The 23548-nt window shown below is 58.8% G+C and overlaps 1 protein-coding gene across 1 annotated transcript in view; it reads right to left on the reverse strand.

Annotated features, from left to right (window-relative positions):
* The window catches only part of TMEM132E (transmembrane protein 132E), a 113963-nt gene extending 97014 nt beyond the window's left edge, over positions 1-16949 (reverse strand). The window contains exon 1 of the mRNA XM_065418520.1: positions 16610-16949. Coding sequence (XP_065274592.1) covers positions 16610-16949 — 340 coding nt within the window. The remainder of the gene's footprint in view (positions 1-16609) is intronic.
* Between the last annotated feature and the right edge of the window lie 6599 nt (positions 16950-23548).

Below are 23548 nucleotides of genomic sequence, written 5' to 3' on the forward strand. Positions count from 1 at the left end.
CTAGATATTGCACCACAAGTAACAACATAGCCCCGCTTTCCATTTCGGGCTCTCCGAGCCAGCCGGGAATTCGTCGCTCACCATTTTAGCAGCGAGACAAGGAATCGCACGGGATCGGCTTAGCCGGAGCCATAGAGCCATCACAGTTATACGTAGCTAGAGTATTAAAATGCTTTATTGAGAATTCCTAGAGGCTCCAAGTGAAATAAACAGGCCGCACGGTGGGTCGTTTTTCTTTTAAGACTTTTAATTGAATTACAAGGAGGCTCCTGGGAATAATGAAATGCAGCTACGCTGCAGAGTGTTGAAAAGGTTAGATTGAAAATGCGCCTGGCTAACAAGGAACCGCCCCTCGCTCTCTCTCTGCGTACCCCTCACGACCTTTCAGGGCAGGAAGGAAGCTGCAGAATTCCGGCTCCGATCAGCTCATGGCAAAGGCAGCGTCTTTGGCACCATCCAATATGGCATCTGGCAACGTCACCAGGAAATCGCTAGACAAGGGGATTTATGGGGAGGGTAAGGGGAGGCGTTTGACTGAACGATTGCTGGCCCGGAGCTGGGATCCAAAGGCTCTCAAGCTGCAGCCACTGGCAAGACGCTTATGCCCCATCTGCTTGGAGGGTGCTGGAGCAAAGAAACTTGCGGTAAGAAGAGCCTGTCTCTCCAAACTGGCCACCAGGGGGTGCTACATGCAGCACCGGTTGGGGCTAAGAAGAGCATGAGGAATGACAAGTCGGCACTTCACAGGCACATAGAGGAAGGGATAGCTCAGTGGTTTGAGCATTGGCCTACTAAACTCAGGGTTATGAGCTCAATCCTTGAGGGGGCCATTTAGGGATCTGGGGCAAAAATCTGTCTGGGGATTGGTCCTGCTTTGAGCAGGGAGTTGGACTAGATGACCTCCTGAAGTCCCTTCCAACCCTAAGATTGATCAGACCCAAGGTCCAGTGAACGGGGAGGCAATGTAACCTAGCAGATAGAGCACTGGAGCGGGACTCAGAAGACCCGAGGTCAATTCCTGCTTCTGGGCAACTTTGGGCAAATCATGCCTCGTCAGTGCCTCTGTTTCCCCATCTATAAAATGGGGCTAATGATCCTGCCCGCCTTTGTGAAACTTGCCGAGATCCCCTGAAGGGAAGCGCTCTTTGGGAGCGGAGCGGGGTGGCAGCATTGACAGATCCCTCTCGTTAACGACTCTGCAGCGAGAGGAACGGAGCGGCGGGGCCAGCACGAGTGGGAGCCGCTCAGCTGCAGCGAAGAGGAGACCGAGGCCCATAAACGACAGGAGATTGTGCCCCACTAAGCAGAACGCTGGGCTCCTCAGGCAGAGGGGACATGCGGGGTGGGGGGGAGATTCTGGGCCCGATCCTGGCAAATGCTGATACCTCCCCAAGTGGGGCAACACAAGGTACAAGCTGCATCTGACTGTCCCAGGGGCTCTGCATTCCCAGGGCAACAGGTACAGTCTGGGACAGGGGGAGATAAATCCCTCCCTCAACACGATTCCCTCGAAGAGCAGCGCCCCAGCAGGTGACGATCAAGCCAGCCGTACCTCGCACCTTTGCCACTGGGCCCATGGGGTGGGCAGGGCCTCCGTGCCCAGGCTATGTGCTGGCAGGGCATTGGATCTCAGTCCCTTTGCCCTCTGGATGTTGTGTTGCTATCGCACTGCAGAGCTCGCCTGCCCTGGGCGTGGCTGGACAGGCGCTGGGGACAGCGGGCAGCCTGCCTCTGACATCGCTGCATGGCCAGAGACCTGCCGTGGCCCCGATCTCTGTCCATTTGTTCGCCCGCTCGCTGCGCTGCTGCCGGCTCCTGCTTCAATGTGTTCGCCAGCGGCCCGCGGAGCTGGGAGGAGAACCCCCGGCCTGGAGCGGACAGGCCTGCCGAGGGACAGCGCCAATACAGCCGATTCACCACTCTCAGCGTTGAGGGCCTGTGCCAAGCAGTGGATGAAGCAGTCCTGAGCTTGCCCAGCAGAGGGCAGTGTTATAGACACAGCCGATCCGGCCCCGCCAGATCATTTGCGAAGGCGTCTTTTTGTCCAGCGGCCAGCTCCATTCATAGCATTTAAGGCCAGCAGGGACCAATCTAATCCGACCTCCCACGTCAGCCAGGGATTCTTGCATCCAGCCCATAACTTGTAGCTGAGCTAACGCGTGGCTGTTAGAAAGCTCCCAATGCACCATCTAAAGACTCCAGGGATGGAGAATCCACCAGATAGCTAGGCAAGTTGTCCCTCCTGGTCACACACGTGAGTCTTATTTCCACTTTGAACTCTGTTGACTTCAGCTGCCAGTGCCAGGATCTCAACCTGCCTTCGGCTGCTAGATGAAACATCATGAAAGACCCCTCTGCTCTCAGGTATCTTCTCGCCATGGAGATACTTACAGACCACAATCAAGAGGCTTCTTAAGTTTCTCTTCACTAAGCTAAGTAGATTGAACTCCTTTAACCACTCCGAGTAGATCAGCTACACGGCCCTGCCCTGGGCTGTTGACGAGCAGCCTGGAAAATGCCCACACGGAAGAACCACTGGGTCCGAGTTACTTTCTGGGGGCATAAAGACAAAATGAACGCATCGGCAGCTGCAGTAATTTATCGTCCCTCGTTTATTCCCCTTTTGGCTTTGACTTTGGCTTCAAACCAGCCGAGCACAATTTAAACCCAAATCGGTGACTGCAGAAATCAATTGCTGGGCGGCTCTGCATTTGCATGGCTGGATGGAGCAGCCCATTACATGCAGGGCTAATGGCAGAGCGGCGGGACCTTCCGTGACTCCCGCAAACCACCGTAATAATCAGCTGTTCCGCACTAGCTTCAGTCCATCCAGGCTGCCCCCCCCACCACCACCACCGCTCTGGTGCTTAAACCGATCCAGCTACCTCCCTGCTGTTTGCTGCAGAATCTAAATTCCTCCCTGGCTGGAATAAGTCCAAAAGTGCATTCCCCACCACTGACATGCAGCCCCCTCTGGGGCAGAATGAAGCAGCTGGTTAACAGCCATTCAGGGACGCTGCACACCAGCGTAAGGCAGGGTGCGAAGAACTCGACTTCCAATGGAAAGGACGGGGCATTTGAGGCAGAGCAGAATTGCCCAGGACACCCTGGTCTCAACCCGCCGGGAGAAGGGAAAGGATAATGGCCTTGAGGACTGGGGTGGCAGCAGAGCGCCCGCTAGCCCGGGGCACTGGTTCAGTGCTGGCTCAGAGGGAAAAGTGCCACAGGGTTTATTCTCCTCCCCGAGCGCTGAGAGCCGGCTCTGCCCACAAGCTCCAACGCAATCCCAGCTACCTGCCCTCCGGCCCTAGCTCCCACCCCCATTCCTGGGCGCGCTCCTGAACGGCAGCTAAGCGCATGGCAGGTCCATGGCACAGCCGGAGCGGGGGTCCCTGTCCAGGCACAGCACAGCCAGGGGAGGAAGGGAAAGCACCACACAGCTGCTTAGGTGCCTTGGCCAGTGGCTGCATGAAAAGTCCCTGGCTGTTTATTTTGCTGGGGGACTTGGGAGAGCTAGGTCATGTTCCTGCTGGGTGACCCTGGTCCAGTCACTGCCCCACTCCGTGCCTCAGTTTCCCCATCTGTAAGGGAAGGACAAGGATCCCGACCGCCTCTGTAAAGTGCTCCGAGATCTACTGAGGAGAGTTGGGGTGACTAGTCAGGGTTACTTTAGGGGGCGATTTGGGCTCCCCAATCCCTTCATCTCCCTCAGTCTCTCGTTAGCCTCCCCTCCACCCGCTGCCCAGGCGGGCAGGCACTAGCCTTTGGCCCTCCCGGCTCAGGGACTGGCCCCCGACAGTTCCAAAGAAAGGCCATTCCAAAATGGGTTCCCCCCCTCGAAATCTCTGCCTCAATCCCAGCATGCACCAGCAGTTTTCTCCCCCTACCTCGGCCCCCGCGCCCTCTGCTCCCTCCACGATACACCAGCAAGAGTGAAATCGGGGTCACGGCGCAGGAGGGGCTGTGCACTGCAACTCCCCCCCCCCCGAGGGAGAGACCAGCATTGCAAGGGGCTAAGTCCCCTCCAGTCACTGGGCAGGCGATAGCCTGCAGGGGGCGCTAGTCAGTAGGTAGGTCAGAGGCTCCTCCCCCCGGAGAGTCACACACATTTCCTTCCAACCTGCTCTAGGGATGGAACACAAACAGGGGGAGGGGAGTGTGTTATGTGAGCGTTTGTGTGTGTGAGCATGCGTGAGTGTGTACGCGCACATGCACTGTTCAGCAGAGAGGATAAAAGCCCTACTACTGCTAGCAGCTTAGGATGATCATCTCATTTTAGCTCAAGTGGCAGGAGCCTGCTATTTCTGGAGCTGAAGATCCCAGCTTCTAGTCCTCCCCCCCCCCCCCCCGCCCCCGCTGTGGGTGTTCCCTTTAAGTTTCCTCCCACTCCCCAATGTGACCCCCCGCCACATCCCACACAGCTCCTCCGCCTCTAGGGGATGGCCGCATTCATGGTCCCAGACCCCCCCACTCCCATCTGGCTGGAGCTCAGCAGTGGCTGGAATCTGGGGGCTGGCAGCAGGAGAGGGGCAGACAGACTGGCTCCCGTTGATCAAACAAAGCCTGAACATCTGGACTGTCAGGGCATGGAAATCCCAGCAGATGTCCTCTCCTGGCCCCCATCGCCTTTCACTGGACATCTAGTCACCCAAGAATCCCACAGCCCATCAAGCTCTGCCATCTCTGCCTCCCGGCCCATGCCCACCCCGCTGCGCCCCTTCGTCTGCCCGGCGCGATCAGATGACCGGTCGTTCACCCACCCTTGCCAGCCCTACCCAGGCCGGGGCTGGGCGCAAGCAGTCAGAGCGACTGGTCACGGTCTGTGGTGGCCTGCATGGTGCCCGGCTCCCTCCTCTGCTGCCTTTGATCCCTGGGTCCCATCGGTGCAGACGAACGGGACGGCAAGCGCAGGTCACACAGCAACGCGCTGCGGGGGCCAGGGGCTCATGGCCCTGCCCGATTCCAAGACGCTGGCTATTAGAGGCTCCCTCTAATGACTGGCCTGGCAATCAGCTACCCGCAATCCAGTTCTCCCCTCTCTAGGCAAGGGGTGATGGATGGGGCTCATCTCATCCTCCCTGCCAGCCCTTCCCTTTCCCTGGCTGGCCAGCTCCCGCTCTGCAGACACTGGACACTGCCCCCAGCAGGCTATTGATCAGGAAGGGGTCTATTTCACAGCGGGGTCTCTGTACAGCAATGTGATGGATGCCGCCCGGCGCCCGGAGAACCCCGCCAGGCTGCGGCCAAGGGGAATAAAACCATTCGTGAGGCGGAGTTCCAGCCTTCTGGGGCGGTGGTGCCAGGGGTGAGGCCTGTGCCTAGGGTGACCAGATGTCCCGATTTTATAGGGACAGTCCCGATTTTGGGGTCTTTTTCTTATATAGGCTCCTATTACCCCCCACCCCCGTCCCGATTTTTCACACTTGCTGTCTGGTCCCCCTACCTGTGCCACACTACCGGGGGCGGGGGTTGTTCTGAAGAGCTCCATGCCAGGAAGGAAAAGCCTGGCATTCAGAACTGGCATCGCAGGCTCCTACAGCACCTGCTAGCTGGGAAACCGCCAGGGACAGACTTTAGCCAATGAACCCTCCCTCCTCTGAGGTCCGTTTCAGTGCTTATGTGATCCCCCTCACTAACACACTATCCTCACCCCCCCACACACTAAGGATTATCCCCATTTCACAGAAGGGGAAACTGAGGCACGGAGCACCCAAGCGTCACATTTCGAAAAGCACCTAAGAGACTTGGGAGCCTAAATCCTGTTTTCAAAAGTGACTCAGGTGCTCAAACCCAATGGGATTTGGGATCCTAAATGCCAACGTCAGACTCCTGGGGTGCTTAATCCGCTTAGATGCCGCTGAAAAATCCCACAGGGCACGTATCTGCACCTTTGATACGCCCTCTGGGTCTCTTCCAAGGTGCCAAAGCCAGGAATTGAACCCACATCACCAGGGTGCCGAGCCACAAGCCCCCCCCTGTCCCTCTACACCTCCCATCCATTGCTTGTTTCTCAGCCCTGCAATAAGTCACCTACTGTCCCGCACCCACAACTCCGCAGCCTCCTGTTTATCCCTCCCGCCCCACTCCCTCTATGCTTGTTCCCCTCCCCGCCCCCTTTGGTGGCACAATGCCCTTTGGGATGGTAAACTCGATGGGGCAGGGGCCCGTCCGGGAGGCCCCTCGTCCAGTCTGAGTGCCATGTATATAATAATCATACCCACTTTCCCTCCCGCTGACATGCGGCTGCCTCTGGGGTGGAACAGGCCAGCTGCTTAATGCAGCACAGGGACTCTTCCCGCCACTTTAGCAGAGGGGATGGAGAGGAATTAAGTCCGCAAATGGAAGGATACAATTGCTTGGCAGGGGTGGGTGGGTGTGTGCGGGGGGGGGGAGGTCCATCAGGACTCTGGGAGGGGTGGATCCCAGCCCCTTCCGCCAACTCCCATGTGCTGCTCCAGGGCTGCTCTGATTGACGGTGGGGGCTGGTCCAGAAGACGGGGGGAACAGAAGTGCCTTTGCTCCACTGCCCCTGGGTTATGCCGCACCGACTTGGTGCCTCCCTGCTTCCAGCCCTGCCTGGGCAAACGATCTCTCACGATTGTTAATAACCACCCGGTCAGGGAGCTCCTGGGGGCATCAGCCAGCACTGACCCTCGCCAACCTCTGAATCCACGCCGTGCCCTGCAGCCCCAGAGTGTCCCTGCTGTCCCTCGGGTGGGAGGCAGTGGGCCTGGCCGAGGTGACCGCGGGGTCCTGCCCGATACCCTCTTCCCCCTATCAATCAGCGTGGGTGTGCTGCTCCATAACGGGCCTGCGGAGTATTACCGGTACCCATTCGCCTGCGCACCACATCCAGGCTGGGGCGGATAGAACGGCTGCCTTTATCCCTGCCCCTGCTCGCTCACCCCCACAACCCGCTCCCGCTTTACTGCGGCAGACGGGGGTGGCAGTGCCCGCTCTGTGCCGCGCCCCCCCCAGCCGGAAATGGGAGAGATCAGTGGTGGGTGGAGTGGGCCTCCTGGCAGGTGCCCCTAAGGACCGCTGGGATCACACGTGCACGAGGGAGGCTGTTCTCCTTTCCCGGCTGGCGCCGGGCCCGCTGGACCATGAAATAGCTTTTCTCTTCCACTCCCCCCTGCCAAGCCAATCTCCACCCAGCTGACTCTCAGCTCAGGGACCCGTGTGTCGTCCCGGCCCTGAGCACCGACACCACACGCGGTTAATGCAACAGTAAATCGCCGGTGCAAAACCCGCTTAACAAAGCGGAACCAGAGCCAGCTGCAGCGGCCGGCCTGGCCTGATGGGGGCGGGAGGAGGGGCCGGCCTTGGGCCGTCTGTCTGTCTGCAGCTCTAGGGTGCCAGCCACCAGGGATCCACCTGCCCCAAGCGGGGCAGGGTGCTCCAGGGTGTCAGGGGTGGATATGCGCAATGTCTGGTCAGGGTTTGTATGGGGAGGGGAGTGATGTGTGCACCAGTGTGTGTGTGTGTGTGTGTGTGTGTAGGTGTGCGGTGTGTGAGTGCACTCTACAACTGGGTCACCACCACGGTAGCTGCAGTCTGGAGGAACCGTCTGGCTCCGGGGCCTGTTGCAGCAGGACACGTTGAGACCCGGGGGAATCTCACCATCCTGGGGTGTCCAGAGCTGAGCAGGCCGCAGGGGCTGGGTTTTGCCCTTTGTGGGGAAGTTGCCCCCCCACCCCCAGCGGTTTCCCAGTTGCTGCAGAGGGTGAAGGAGCCTGAGGGAGGCGCAGGGCCAGGGTGGGCGCCAGGTGCCCCTGACCAAGGCCTGCCGCCGCCAGCCCCAGCCCAGCCCTGCAGCCACGTTACACGCTGGACCCTCACAGGGTGAGCCAGTGCCTGGGTTCCGGGCTCAAGCCCCTTTGTCTGGGCTCTTCCGCCAGCCGAGGAAGACTCATGAAACGGGCACCATGCCCCATGGGCTGTTCGGCTGAATACGAACAAGGTGCCTCGCCAGAGGGGTGGGGGGCGAAGGGGAGAGGGGGACCCCTGAGCAGCAGCCGCGGCACTAGCGGCGGAGAGCCAAAGCCAGCCAGAAGCAGCCGCTTTAACTGATTCATCCTTTTCCAGCAGGGGACGGGGCCTGAATCCTGATCGGTGGCCGACGGGGGCTGAGCAGGGGACAGGATAAAAGCTCCGGCCAAGATTAATTTAGAGAGACCTGGATCCCCGGCACGGAGCCATTCTATTGCCTTTTAAAAACAAAATGCATTTAAACGACCCTATAATCTGTCGCCGCAGGGGGCAGGGAGCAGACATCGCTCCTCCGCTGGAAACTAATCCTGCGAGAAAGCTGTCTAATCTGCCTGCTTCCAGCCCTGGCTGAGGGAGACTTGCCCGTCCCTCCATGCCAGGCCCCTAAACTCAGGCCAGGGCAAGCGGGTGACACTCCAGCCTGACCATCAAACTAGGATATTAACAGGATGCTAAAGGAGCAGTGTGAGGGAGAGGCACTGGGCAGGCCCACGGGGGGCTATCAATGGGCACGGGCCTGGGCAGGACGTGGGGGGCTGCCCTCCCAACGGTGGGTGGTGGGCTATGCAGGGTGCTGGCATGAGGACAGGTGGGCAGGCCGGGAGCGACACCCAGAACCATGGGCAGGGCAGGAGCGAACGTTCCCAGAGCAGCATGGGGCCGCATTCAGGGGCACATGGGCAGGGGAGTTGTTACCACCAGCCTACAGCCCAGTGCCACCCTCACAGGCCCACAGCTCTGCCCTGGGCTATCACATGGCTCCGGGCATGGACTGCCCATCCCAGCATGCACTGCGCCCCGCTCAGGTGCACATGGCATGCTGGCACGCGTGGTCTCCGTGGGGCAGCTACTGGCGCCTCCCTGGCCAAAGCCTGGGTGCCCTGGTGCTAAGGACTGAAACCGCGTTTCCTAAGCCCCACACAGAGCAGCCTCAGGGAGAGCCGCTACAGCTACAGTCCCCACTGCCCTGGCTGCGCTGGGACCGAAGGGACAGGCCCATCGCCTCTCCGAGGATGGGGCAGCCAGGGCTACAGCACAACCCAGGGGAAGGCCGGACCAGTGGTTAGGGCAGCCCTGGGACTGGCCAGACCTCGGCTGATGTCCCTGCTCTGCCACAGTATCCTGCTGTGTCCTTGGGAGAGTCCCTTAGCCTCTGGGCCTTGGTCCTAACCCTAAAGTGGGGAGGACAGCCCTGGCCGACCACACGGGCGTGAGGAGAAACCCACTGAAGGGTGGGAGCTGCTCAGACAGCACACGGCGGATAATTGCTCCAGAGATCCTCAACTCAGGCTCCTCAGTCCCCAGGAGAAAACGAGGGGGTGTCATTCTAGGCATCCCGCTGTGGCTTCCAGCCCCTGGCAGAGCACTGGCCCTGTGCTGTGGAGCGGGGCAGACGGGCAGGGGAGAGATTTCCTTCAGTGCAGTCTCAGCCCTCCTAACGAGGATCAGGCGCTCATCATCTCACTCACCGCTGCCAATCCCTCATTAGGACGGGGGACGCTCCAAGCGACTGGCTATGCAGGTGTCTGCTAGAGCCGCCAGACGCCAGCCCCGCTCTCCTCTGGGCAATCTGAGCAGCGTGTGCAAGGCGGACACAGCCCGCTGGGGAGGGCGAGAGGCTGGGGGTCGGCTCTGTCCTGCGTGGCTCCTGGTTCACCCGATTTCGATACCTCCGATTCCCATCGCCACCGCGTGTGAGCAGCCGCCATCCGACTGGCTAAGGGAGGGCAGGGCTTTGGGGGTGCTCCCAGTCTGCCCCTTCAATCACCAGAAGGGCCCCCGTTCAGCCAGCACGAGCGGCTCCCTCTCCCCTGTGCCCCCCGGGCGGAGACGGCCTAGTCGGCAGCGTGCCTGGCCCCCGGCACTGAGAAATGGCGCATGGCAGGACGCAGCACTGGGTACGAGCCCGGCTGAGCCCAGCGTCTGTCCTGGCTGACTGGCACGCTTGGGCTCCCCTGTCGGTCCAGCTGTACCCATCAGCTGTCTCTTGGCTTAAGCCCGGGCTGTCAGCTCTGACTGTACAGCACCTGGCACTCCCAGCTGCTAATATACCGCCAGGCAGAGCTGCTCCTTGGCGCAGACCTTGGCCGCGCGGCATAGCAGCAGGGACGATGCAGCGGATCCCAGCTCCACGTGCCCCCTATGGCCCGAGGCAAGGGAAAAGCAGGGCGCTGGTGGGACGGAGCAACGCGCCCCTGGCATGGGCAGGGGAATCCCGCAGCCTCCAAGCTCTGGTCGGCCAATCCCCCTTCCCTCCCCATAAGCCCAGCCCTTCGGCAGTGTTCCCAGGACGTGCACGACTAGAAAGATACATAAAGGGCCTGTCTGGGGATGCCCGCACAGAGAAACGGGTGGAGACGTGCCACTTGTGACCCTCCTATGAGTGCTGTAGGGAACCTCGGCTCCCCCTGTTTGTGGGGGGAAGGGGCGAGGCGAGGGGAGCCATGGGATTAAGGGGCACAGGGCACCCCCACCGTGCTCTCCTGCTGCAGTTCTAGAGGGAAGCGCTGCTCCCAGCCCATCTGGATTGGGGGGTGGGCGCAGGGTTAATTCCAGCAGCAGGGGCTCTGGGTGGGGGGAGGGGTTAAGAGCTTTGCCTGTCTCCGACCTACATGTGGGGGGCTTACTGGGGCAGACATGAGTAGAGCATATGGGCTCTCCAGGATCCGTGCCTGGAGGCTAAAGCAGATCCTCTTTCCTGGCCTCTCTTAACCGAACGTGGGAGCCCGCTCTCCCCACGGTGGGCCGAAGGGACGGAGACAGACATCAGCCCGGGAATAGCAGGAGAGGAGGGCGTCCTGCCCCCCCCATGTGAAACGGGGATTAAGGCCCGGGAAGGAGGTAATCTGCAGCCGGTGCACAGTGCTCATTACAGGCAGCAGCTGCAGGGCCCAACATCTGTATTAGCTCAGCCAACGCACACTCAGTTAAAAGGAACCAGCGACCTGAAGCAGCAGCAGCAGCCTGGCGATCGCCCTGTCTCCCCAGCGGGGGGCGCCGGCGAGCCGGGCGGCTGCAGCAGTGTGGCCGCTGGGTCCGCACCCTCCCCTCTCCGACTCAGGCTAGCAGCCCTTCCTCTCCACCATCACACGGTGCATTCCCCACGGATCCTCTCCTCACACCCACTGCCCTGTCCCGAAGTGACAGCACCCAGCCCCGGGCATGCAGCTGCCCTGCCTGGGAGCCACAGGCAACTTCCCTCTTCAAGAAACACACACCATAAATAACTAAATACATGGGCACAGGTGGGGCCGGAGGCCAGGAGAGACGACGGGATTTGCCCAAGGTCACACATGGAGTCTGTGGCTAAGAAGGGAATTGAAACTGGGCGTCCCAAATTCCAGGTGTCAGGAAGCAGGGCCTGCAGCTGGGCCGGTCTCAGGCACCCCAATGGGCACAGCTGGCCTGCAGCGGGCTGCCTGATTGGCTACACGCCGGATTTCCAGAAAGTTGGGCAAACTGGCTCTTAAGCCCAGCAGCCGCCCCAGTTCAGCGCAGTGGCCGTTCAAAGCCTTTGCCCACGGCTGCAACAGCTCCTGCTCATTCCCAGCCTGGCGGCTCCCTTGTTCCCTGCCTCACCTCCGGCCAGGTAACCCTGTCCTGCCCCGCACCTCCAAGTCCTGACCACAGACTCCTGCTCTAACCACTAGGCCCTACCGCCCACATCCCACTCACTGCCACTAGGCGAATGAGCTAGCCACTGAACATAAGAACTGCCAGACTGGGTCAGACCAAAGGTCCATCCAGCCCAGTATCCTGTCTACCGACAGTGGCCAATGCCAGGTGCCCCAGAGGGAGTGAACCTAACAGGCAATGATCAAGTGATCTCTCTCCTGCTGTCCATATCCACCCTCTGACAAACAGAGCCTAGGGACACCATTCCTTACCCATCCTGGCTAATAGCCATTAATGGACTTAACCTCCATGAATGTATCCAGTTCTCTTTTAAACGGTGTTATAGTCCTAGCCTTCACAACCTCCTCAGGCAAGGAGTTCCACAGGTTGACTGTGCGCTGTGTGAAGAAGAACTTCCTTTTATTTGTTTTAAACCTGCTGCCCATTCATTTCATTTGGTGGCCCCTAGTTCTTATATTATGGGAACAAGTAAATAACTTTTCCTTATTCACTTTCTCCACGCCACTCACTGGACCACCCTTCTGCTTTCAATGGGAGTTGGGTGCCTAAATCTGTTTGACAATCTGGGCCTCAGGTCACAGCAGTGATGGGTGTAGGATGACAAGATAACTCACTGCCCCAGTTCTGCGCACACCGCTGCCACCCACCAGCATGCGGTTTCCTTACTTGTGCTGCGGGCAGAGTAAAACCCCACCGGCTCCAAACGGCGGGTCTGGAAACCCAAGACATTGCAACCGCATCCATAGCGCAAAGCAAAACAACTTAAGAGGAGCCACAAATCTCTGACCAGGCTTAGCGGTCCTGCGACTGGGGGATTTGTTACTGATGCCAGCTTGGCTAATTATACTGGTTTGCACCTCTTGCTCAGTGACCTGCGATGTGCCACACAGCACGGCCCCGTCCTTCCACCCCCATCCGCTTCCCCCTTGGGGAGATAGTTTGGCCATTTCTCCTGGCCTCTCACCACGAGGCAGAAGAGAAACGCCAAGCGCAGACGAAGGCTCCGTATCAATTGCCGTCAAACAGCTGCCTTTCAAAATCATCCCTGACTGGCTGCTTAAATCTCCGATCTGAACACGGATATCACTAAGCTGCCCCAACATATGGCTGCTTTCCACTCTCCAGGGGCCATACTCCTGGATCCGCTCTTATTTTTCCATACCCAGTCTTCCGCTCAGCATCGGAAGCTGTTGCTCGGTCACAGAACGAGCCGCAACCCGCCAATTTAGAAGGGAAAACACCCACACCAGATGAGGTGTCTGCAGCATGGCCAACCCCGGGAGTTCAAACATTACGATTCACAAACCCCAAAATCATGACAATGACTTAAAAAAACACAGGAGATTTTATAAAGACCTATACAGCGTCTTTACCTTCTGGATTTTAAACATTTGAAATGCGCTCAGGTCACGTTTCCAAGCGGTTCGTCACGATCATGAGAGCTAGAAACTTGCTTCTTTTTTAAATGAAAGCTCGGGTTCTTACCTAATCACGTGACTCCAGGAGCTAGGTCTTTAAGAAAATTAACAAATATCACAAGACTCACGAGAGTTGGCAACACCGCCTTTGCCTAGGTGAAATCCACCTGCTGGCCACCCACTGCTAAAGGTTTTGTGGCTACTACCAGTCTCTGTTTGATCTGAATTATTGGCAGCCATCTTAAACCAGAAAGCATGGCTCTGATTGGTTGATGAATATTCCAAGGCTAAGATTGGTCTCCAAAGCTCCATAAACCACAACCAACTGATGAGCACACGTCCAGAAAGGCCTTTATACCTGATTTATGAATTCACTTAGGCGGCCGGGGGCTTTGGCCACGTGTCGGAAAGATATGGCAATGGTTGCAGCTGCCTGGTGCCTGGCGTACTCGAAATGACTAGATAGCTAGAGGAGGGAGATGTATGGGGAGAGAGATAGAAGGGTGCGTATGGGGATGGAGAGACACATTCTGCAGCAGGCTTGCCACCTCGCCAAATCTCACCTCGGTCAGGACATGGAGACGCCAGCTGCAGCGTGGGCGGGAGCTGCGTTCCCCTGCTCCGGTCTCTCCTGCATGCCCCTGACGGCCCAGCCAGCAGCCTCTTTGCCAGAGCAGGGCCGGTGTATCAGTGGCAGTGGTCTCCTGGGAGGTAACAGGCCTGCAGTGCCAAGAGGAAGAGGGTATTGCTGGCACACTGATGGAAAATCCACCGTGCTAAGGCACGAGGCCAGGGAACCCCACTGCCGCCCTGCTCCCCAGCAGCTCCTGAAATCCACTAGACATGGGAATGGGCCTAATTAAGCAGCCAGGTCCCTGAAACTCCATCCCCTCCCCTCTGCACAGCCCATCGCTTGTTTCCCGTGTTACTGATTTCATGCTTCACTCTGCACGGCAATGAGTGTTTGTTAACCTCCAGATCCAATTTCTCAACGTGGCGCTCTAATCACGGCTGTGCGGCAGGAACAACAATCATCATAATCAAGGGCCCAGCCGGCGCCGCACAGCCCCCGACCCTGCCCGCGCTGCCTCGCGGCTGATCAACGGCAGCCCGCAAAGAGATGGATGCAAGCGGCTGCGAGCAGGGAAATTACCTCCCTCCCCGCAGCCGGGGTTATGTGGAGTTTACCTGGCGCTATTTAAACCTCGGCTTCCCATGAGTGGAGGAGGCACACTGTGGAACAGGAGAGCTAGACGGGGCCGGCTTCCCGCAGCCAGATACGGGGCACAGGGCAGGGCAGATCCTTCACAGCAGCGAGACCCTTCCAGCCTTGGGGCTTCACTTGGGCTCAATGACAGGGCAGGCAGGACCTGCCCCCTCCCAACCCCACCCGCCAGCCAGACCCTTCTGGGCAGGGAGTGCAGCATGAGCACCATTATCCAGCCAGACCTTCTGGAGTGGGGTGGGGAGGAGCCTCATCCTCCTTCCCTTGGCCAGAGCAAACAGGAAGGAACAGTGGGCTGGCACTGGAGAAGCCCCGTCCAATGCCCCCAGAGTGAGCAGGAGAGATACCCCCATAGAATCATAGAAGATTAGGGTTGGAAGGGACCTCAGGAGGTCATCTAGTCCAACCCCCAGCCCAAAGCAAGACCAATTCCCAACTAAATCATCCCAGCCAGGGCTTTGTCAAGCCGGGCCTTAAAAACCTCCAAAGAAGGAGATTCCACCACCTCCCTAGGTAACCCATTCCAGTGCTTCACCACCCTCCTAGTGAAAAAGTTTTTCCTAATATCCAACCTAGACCTCCCCCACTGCAACTTGAGACCATTGCTCCTTGTTCTGTCAGCTGGTACCACTGAGAACAGTCTAGATCCATCTTCTTTGGACCCCCTTTCAGGTAGTTGAAAGCAGCTATCAAATCCCCCCTCATTCTTCTCTTCTGCAGACTAAACAATCCCAGTTCCCTCAGCCTCTCCTCATAAGTCATGTGCTCCAGTTCCCTGATCATTTCTGTTGCCCTCTGCTGGACTCTCTCCAAAGACCTGCTCAGAGCCGCTGGAAATGGCCACAGTCATTAGTGTTTGTTTCCATGTGCAGACCTAGCTCTCTGGGTGCCCAGCCCAGGTCCCTGCCCATGGCTAGGGCCCTCCACAGCCTCTGCCGCAGCAGCTCCCCCCCCCCCTTCATAACCACAGTGCCCCCACACAGAGCCCCGAAGGCAGGGACCCAGGCCTGGAGCCCCGGCCGATTATCAGAGATGCCAGCTCCCTATGTAACCTGATTAAGCCAGTGAAAGGCCTGAGCGGGTTAAACTCTCCATCCCCTCCCCATTATAGGGCAGCAATAATCAACAGTGAGTGAAAGCATTATCCCAGAGCCCAGCTGTTTATGGTGGGGATCGCTTTATCCCCACTCCGAGGGGATCTGCCTCCATTTATCCCTCCTGATCCCACTGGGGGCGGCAGGGGCTCTTGGATTATATCCCCACTTACCCCTCCACGGGGGTCACAGGACGTCTTTCCACTTATGTTCGCAGGGCATGTGGGTCTGGCACAATGCAGGATCACCACTGGCCAGGGAGCAGCACTGAGGTGGCTGGGGCTGAGTCAGGGTCATCAGCCACCCAAAGGATCAGGGACAATGCAAACAAGGGATGAGTGCGAGGAGCTGCTGAGACAGTGCAATCTAGTGGTTAGAGCCCCCAGCCAGAGCGGCTCGCACGGGGGCACGAAAACCGGCTCCTTGGCTTATTAGCTGGCCTCCCCCTGCTGCAGCATCCCGGGGAGAGTCACTGCAGGGTCCCGAGAGGGGAGAAGTGGGAACCAAGAGTGTCTTACAGGATGAAGGACTGGGGATTTAAACAAAGGTCGAGCAGTAGGGTTGAGTTAGGGGTCACCGAGATTTCAAAGAGGCTACACAACAAGCCAGTTTCATCTCGGGGTTCCCATTGTCTCCAAGGCCCGTTAGCATCCTTTCGTCTGTGAGAGGCGGTGGGAATTGCAGCCTAGGACGTAGATGGTTTGCAATGTCTCATGTCACTGACTAGTCCAGTCCGAGATTTGCACCATCTTTGGCAGTTAGTGCAAATGTCCGTGTCTTGGTTGGGAGCTGCTTGCGGCCTACGGGCTCTTTTCTCTTCAAGCTGTAGGAGCCAGCTCCTGTCATGGACTTTGATACCCTGATGGAGACGATGGCGTCACTTGTTACGATCACTTGCCAAGACTTCCCATTGGCCAGGATCAATTCCAAATTCCTTCATATCTCGCTTGCATGTGTCTTTATAGCGAAGCTTGGGACGTCCTGTTGTTCTTATTCCCCCGATAGCTCCCCGTATAGCATGTCCTTGGGCATGCGTCCGTCTTCCAACCTACTCAGATGGCCCGGCCAGCGCAGTCACCTTTGCATGAGCAGGGCTGTCGCTCTTGGTAAATCTGCCCTTTGAAGAACCTCTGCGTTGGTCACTTTATCTTGCCGTTTGGTGTTGAGTATGCGACGTAAACAACGTAGGTGGAAACTGTTTAACCTTTTCTCCTGATGAGCATAAGTTGTCCATGTTTCCCCACCATACATGAGAGTGCTGAGGACGCAGGTTTGGTACACCAGCATTTTGGTGTTGATGGTCAGCTTTGAGTTGTTCAACGCTCTTTTAGTTAGTCTGCTAAAGGTGGTGGCCGCCTTTCCAAGGCGAACATTTAGTTCTTCATCCAGTGAGAGGTTGGTGGTCACTGTAGAATCCAAATAGCTGAACGTTTGGACAACTTCTAGCTGGTTTGCATTTATGGTAATTGAAGGATCTTGTGGAACCCCCTGTCCTAATACCACCGTTTTCTTGATGCTGATGGTGAGAGCAAATACCTGACAGGCACTTGAGGTGGCCGATGAGTTCTTATAGTGGATCTTCATTGTGGGTCTATTGCAGCCACATCTCCCAAGGCCAAGCGTTCAAAAATCCTGAGTCACGTCCCAAAAAAGCGGGATTAATGGGGGGAATCTGCAGGCCTCTGGAGAGGGCTCCCAGCTCCCTCAGTGAGAGCTGCCCCTGGGCCCGTATGGATCCTACCAGGAGACGCACCATGCTAGGCACAGAGACCAGAAGAGGGGGCGGCCCACAGCTCCCCCGAGAACCTCCCCTGAGCCAGAGGCTCCTTCAGGGGACACAGAGTGAGCAGGTGCAGCGCCAGTGGGGTCGTACCAGGCTCCCATCTGGGGTGCGCGGGTGCAGGGCCAGTGGGGCCAATGGGGTCGTGTCAGGCTCCCATTTGGGGTGCGCAGGTGCAGTGCCAGTGGGATCGTGCCAGGCTCCCATCTGGGGTGCGCGGGTGCAGTGCCAGTAGGGTCGTGCCAGGCTCCCATCTGGGGTGCGCGGGTGCAGTGCCAGTAGGGTCGTGCCAGGCTCCCATCTGGGGTGCGCGGGTGCAGGGCCATTGGGGTCAGTGGGGTCGTGCCAGGCTCCCATCTGGGGTGCTTAAAAATCAATGAAACTTTAAAAATGTTCAATGTTGGGTTTACTCTGCATTTGCCATCTGGCTTCTTTGGGGGTCACATTTTCAAGCTTTACTCCACAATCAGGAGGGTTAGAAACTCCCTTCAAAACAACCCCCAAGAAGCTGTGGCTCTCGTGGAACCACCGGGAGCTGGGAGCCGGGGCTTTAAGAAAAACACCAAATGTCACAGGAATGGAAAGCCAGGCCAGTGACTTCGTTTAAACCCTTCATCTGAGATCGCAGCAGCGCCAAGAGACCCTGCCCAAGATCAGGGCCCCATCGCACTGGGTCCTGCGTGGACCCGCGGCGAGAGACAGCCCTGGCTCAAATAGCCTCCTGCCCCCTTACCGAGACCCGGGGAGCCACAGCTCTGCACAGGGGGCTTACAGCCCAACAGGGGATATGGGATACTGAGCAGTTCCATGCCCAGATACTGGCATTAGAGGAGATAGCATTTCCTGTCTGTATGGCAGCAATGCCTAGGCGCTCCAGTCGTGGACCTGGACCCCAGTGTGCTAGGAGCTGTACAAACACAGCACAGAAAGACTGGCCCAGGCCCAAAGATATCACAGACCCATAGAACCAGAGGGTTAGGGGGAACCGCAAGGCTCAGCTAGTCTAACTCCCTGCCACGATGCAGGATTTGTTGTGTCTAAACCACCCAAGACAGACAACTCCAGCCTCCTTTTGAAAACCTCCAGTGAAGGAGCTTCCATAACCTCCCTAGGCCTCTGTTCCATTGTCCCACTGCTCTTACAGCTAGCGAGTTTTTCCTGAGATTTAATCTAAGATTCAATCTAAAATTCCTGAGGATGGATAGATAGATAGATAGATAGATAGATAGATAGATAGATAGATAGATAGATAGATCGATCACTATAGGATTACTCCAGGCAGATTGTGTGGCTAGCTGGATGTGAGGATAGCTGGATATGTTGGCTCACTCAGTGTAGGATGGGTGTGTAGATAGATGTGATTGAAGATACATGGAGATAACTAGATCTCTGGCACCTCTGCTCCCCCGGGTTGTGGAAGGGAAGTGGTTTTAGGCAAATGGTCCCCAGGGTGAAGTGGTCTGGATTTGCCAGCCAGGGGATGCTGTGTCCATGCCCAGCACTGAGGCTGGTCAGGAGCCAGCCCGGAGGGGGATCACGGCAGAGTCTGAGCTGGCTTTGGTTCCAGTACAGAGGGCAGCATCGTCACTTGGGAGATTCGTTCCCCACTGAAAACGTTCCCTGCACCCCATGCTGCAGCACCGCCTCCAGCAGCAAGGAATCCCGGGCTGCCATCCCCGCTGGGCCAGGGATGCTGCTTGGCTCTGGGCAGTGCCAGCCACTGACCCTTCCCAGAACTGTCTGCCCCCTGCGTAGCCCTGGCTTTGCTGCGGAGCCATCCAGTCTGCACCTGGCCACCGAGAGAAGCACTTCTAGGGCAGGCTGTGCCACCTCCCGTCTGGTGCCACCCTGCCAGCGGGGAGAGAGCCCGGCCGGGATACACCTCTCCCGGGTCTACCCAGGCACAGGACAGCTTAGGGGGCGCGCGGTGAGGTCCCTGTGAAGTCGCCTGGGTCAGGCAGCAAAGATCACCGGGTATGTGAATCATCCATTGGGAAGCTCATGGGTGCCAAACCCAGCCCCCACCCCACACAGGGCCCATCTGAGGAGGCTGCAGCCGAGGGCACCGTGCGGGGCACTGGGGAGTAGCGCCCCATAGGCCAGGAGCACACGCTGCCCCCGTTTGGAGATCTGGGGATCCAGCCACACCCAAGAGGGTGGCAAGCGAGAGGGAAGGGAGGGACTCAGATCCCTGGGGAGACCAGGCCGGGCAGGAAGGCAACAGGTCAGTGGGATGGGGGGAGGGACTTCATGCCACGCCCGGGGGGGGAGACAGCGGGGCCCACGATCAGCCCCAAGGATGAAGGATGCTGTTGCTGGAGTCCTCGGGGCTTTCTCTGTGCCCCCAAGCTACCGCTGCCAGAAGCCAGGCCCCGCCGCGGGCAGCAGCAGGGACAGGAACCCACCCACTCCAGGCAGCGGGGGTCGGGGGGAAGGGAGATGGGAGGGGGGCAGGAACGGGAGAGGGGACGAGCCCCAGCAGCCCACACATGGCTGGGGATGAATCGCTGCTAATCCTCTAAGCCCCCCTCCCCACTCGTGCCCCTGGGGCAGCTGCTATGGATCGTATGGTGCGTGGGAACCGAGAGGGGAGGGGGCAAGGGGTAAGCAGATTTCGGCCGGCGTAATGGAGAGGAGAGGCTGGTGCTTAGAGGCCTAAACCGGCTTGCCAGGGTGCAGGCTGCGGGCAATCCGCCGGCGCTTTCCCCTTTTAATCCCTGGAGAGTGTTTGGGGAGGGGGGCGCCGGGACTGATCCGCAGCTCTGATCTGGGGCGGAGCGGATGCATCCTGTCTGCTCAGAGACGTCCCCCCCACCACCACCACAGCCTGGCCAGCGGTGTCGTGTCGGGGCTGCAGACGTGGCCTCACTGAGTCACCTGGGGGCTAAATAAACTGGGCCCAGCTGAGGGGCTGAGCCCCCTGGGGAGAGACGGCTGAGCCCTGCACACAGAACCCCTCGGTAGCTGTGTTTGGCTAACGTATCTTCCAGAAAGGCCTTGAGTCTGGACTTGGAGACATCAAAAGATGGAGAATCCACCCCTTCCCTGGGCAGTTTGCTCCTTGTGGGCACTCAGTGCTACTGAAAATCGGGCAGCTTGCGTAGGTGCCTGAGTACGAACTTCGGGCACCCAGATGTGAGACTCTGGGCTGAAACGACCTGCCCCGGGTCAAACAGGGAGTCAGGGATTGAACCCAGATCTCCAGCCCTCGAACCAAACGACCGTCTGTGCTCGCTGTCCATGAGTCTCCTGCACCAGGAGCGTGGGAGTCGGGGGGGAACACAACCTATCAGCTTGGTGTTGCCAGCGTCGTTCCCCAAGTTTGTGAAAGGACTGTAAGCGCTCCCCAGAGCCGAGCGGGGCATAGCAAGGGAGGAGCAATGTGAGCTTCCTACACCGAGAGCTGTTTATGCAGAACCCTCTGCTGTCCCAGCCCAGGCACCAAACACAACTTTGCCAACGCACCTTAGACCTGAGATGCAATTCTAAGTCTGGGGCTCCCGGCTCTGCCACAGCCAGAGACCATCCTGCCATTCCAGGCCTGGGCTCCAGCCCCGGCTGTCCCGTAATCCTGACCCACAATCCCCCCTTGCTGTCCCAGGCCTGGCTCTGACGCTGCCCCTCAATCCTGCATCACGGCCCGCAGGAAAAACACAAGTCCTTGTCCACCAGTCTTATCTTCTTGCCCTCCATCCCATCAGCAACCTTTCAGAGGCGGCAGCGTGCGGCCAGGAGCATGGCTCTGGTTTGCCGATCCCCTTTAATCCAGATTGGCTTTCTTCTTACCTGGCCTGCGAGGATCAGTGGCTGTCAAACTTAATTTCCAGCTGCTCTTAGCGCTGTTATGAAGGTCATGCCATCGCTAATACATGTAATTCTGATGCCTCCACTACATCAAAGCCTTGACATTAACTCCAAATAACCCCTGACATCGACAGCGGTGCTGAGAAAAGAAAATCAGATGAAGGGCGGGGGACGGAAAAATACAAAGGCCTGAATCCAGTCGCTAAGGCTAAATAATTCAACAAGACGCGTGAAAAGCAAGCACCAGCGACCCAGCCAGAGCCTGGAACGTCTGTGAGTGCCGGAGCACGGAAATCAAACCTAAGGCAGATAGACTGGGGGGAACAGAGAAGCAGATCAGGTCAGTACCAGGCGGGCTCTGTCTGTGTATCATATGGGGAATGACACGTTCACGGCCTGGCTAGCGCATCTAAGCCTCTCCGGCTCATTCCAGACCTTCCCCAACCAGCAGCTAGACCAGGCTGGTTTTGGGTGTCCCCCACCCTGGCTCCCAAGGGTTCCATCCCCTGCATTGTTGCTATTAAAGCCGCAGCTAGCGAGCGGGGGCATGGCGCTGGGCACACACTGGCGCTGGACACACGCTGGACACCCAGCCCCTGCCCCAAAACGCTCCCCAGCTGAGCAGGCAAACGGAAGGTTTAGCACCTTCACTGTGCAGGCGTGGGACTGACGCCCGGATCATCAAATCAATGGGAGTTAGGGGCACCCATTTACCTTTGGGGATCTGGGCCTAAGTGACTTGCCCAAGGTCACACAGGGCACCAGTGGCAGAGCCGGGAATTGCTCCCAGCTTCCCTGAGACCCAATCCCCAGCTCTCCGTCTGGCCTGGGCCAGCCACTACTCCTCCTTCAGCGCCCCCACTTGTACCCTTTCCTCTCTAAGCACACAGGCAAAGCCCACCGCCAGCCTGGACACGGCCGGTCCGTGGGCAGCGAGCTCCAGGAAGCCACACACGAGGCTTGGAAATGGGTGGGTGCAGGTGGCTGTCACTGAGGCTATGGGAGGGGGAGGAATCGGGGCACTAGGGGAGAAGGTTTCAGCGGCTGGGGGCGATTTGGGTGCGGGTGGAAGGGGTCAGAGCAGGGGGAGAGGTCGGAGGTGCAGCCACTCTCTTGGCGCATCCCTGGGCCTCGTGATCACAGCCGGTCTGTCCCGCTCCCCCCATGGCTCTCCGCGCCAGGCCACTCGCTCCGGGACTCAGGCTGTGGCAGACAGACACTGGGCCCAAGCATGATCCAGGGTCAGAGGTCACAGCCCCGATGCCCCATCAAGGCACCGGGACTCCACGGCTTCCCCTCGACACCCTCTGAGGAAAGGCGGGGGGGGGGGGGGAGGGAAGGTCGGCCAGAGGCATCAGATCCCCCAGCACATGGCCGGGCACCCACGGGCCATGGGGCTCTCGCGGCTCTGCCTCTCGGGGCTGGGCCGGGAGCCAGAAATGCGGCCAAGTCACCCCAGCCTCGGCCCGGTCCCCGGGAATCCCCGGGAGACAGGCAGGGCACGGGGTGCGCTGGGACTCAGCAGGGCTCGTTACGGCCATGGGAAATGGCCCTGCGGAGATCCCGGGGATCTGCTGCTCCCAGCACAGGATGGGGAAGGGCAGGCATTGCAAAGAGCGGCCCAGGGGGCACTGGCACCCGCAGTCCTGAAGAGAGGCAAGGTAGGATCTGACTGTACGTCCAACCCTGTCCCCATGCAGAGGGAGGAGCTATATAGCACAGGGCTCCACCCCCTACAGGGGGAGGAGCTAGATAAACCTGGGGCCCCACCCCCATACAGGGGGAGTAGCTCTAATCCCCGGGCTCTGCTCCAACGCAGGGGGAGGAGCTCTCTGCCCCACCCCAATCCAGGGGCAGGAGCTAGTCTGATCTGAGGAAGTTCTATGGGGCGACCCACAGCCAATCACCATTCGTTCCTTCCCCACCCGCCATCGCTGAGGCGTTGGCGGGTCACTGTGGGTTTCTGCAGGGACGTGCTAAGGTTGCAGCACCCTCCCCCAAGACCCCCTGCCCTACAAACCCGTGTGCATCTTCCTCCGTGCCCACTTCCTCAGCCCCCCCACCCCCCTGCTTCCTTCTGCTGTCAGCTACGCCCTTCTGCGGTCATGCAGCGTGAGCTAAGCCGCAGCATGGACGGCTAATGCCCGGCAGCCCTGCGGGGTTCCTGCCGACAGCTGGGCTAAGGTGGCAGTGCCTTGCACCACAGCTACCCCTTCCTGTCCCATCCAGCCCCGGCCCCAGCGCCTGTCCCGGTCGGGCCTCCTCATCTGCACGGCGCCAACCTGCCCGGTCGGCATGAGGGTAATTAAGAGTCTGCCGCAGGTTCCTGGATACCACCGACACGTTACTGGCATTACACTGCCAGCCGCGCTGCCCCCGACCCTGCTCCCACGCACGTAGGGAGCTTTCATTCCTAATTAGGCTTTTAATCAAGTGCAGGGAAATAACCAAGGGGGGGAGGGAGCCCGCAGACACTGTCTCCAGACTCAAATCTGCCACCGGGAGGGCCCAGCTCCCCGGATCCCCAGCCTGTCCATATCGCCCTCTCCGCCCTGCAGGAAGTGAGACCCCCCCCAACTGGCATGTCACACTGGGCACC

The sequence above is a fragment of the Emys orbicularis genome, chromosome 17 (genome assembly GCF_028017835.1).
Source record: "Emys orbicularis isolate rEmyOrb1 chromosome 17, rEmyOrb1.hap1, whole genome shotgun sequence".
In the NCBI taxonomy this organism is placed as follows: domain Eukaryota; kingdom Metazoa; phylum Chordata; order Testudines; family Emydidae; genus Emys; species Emys orbicularis.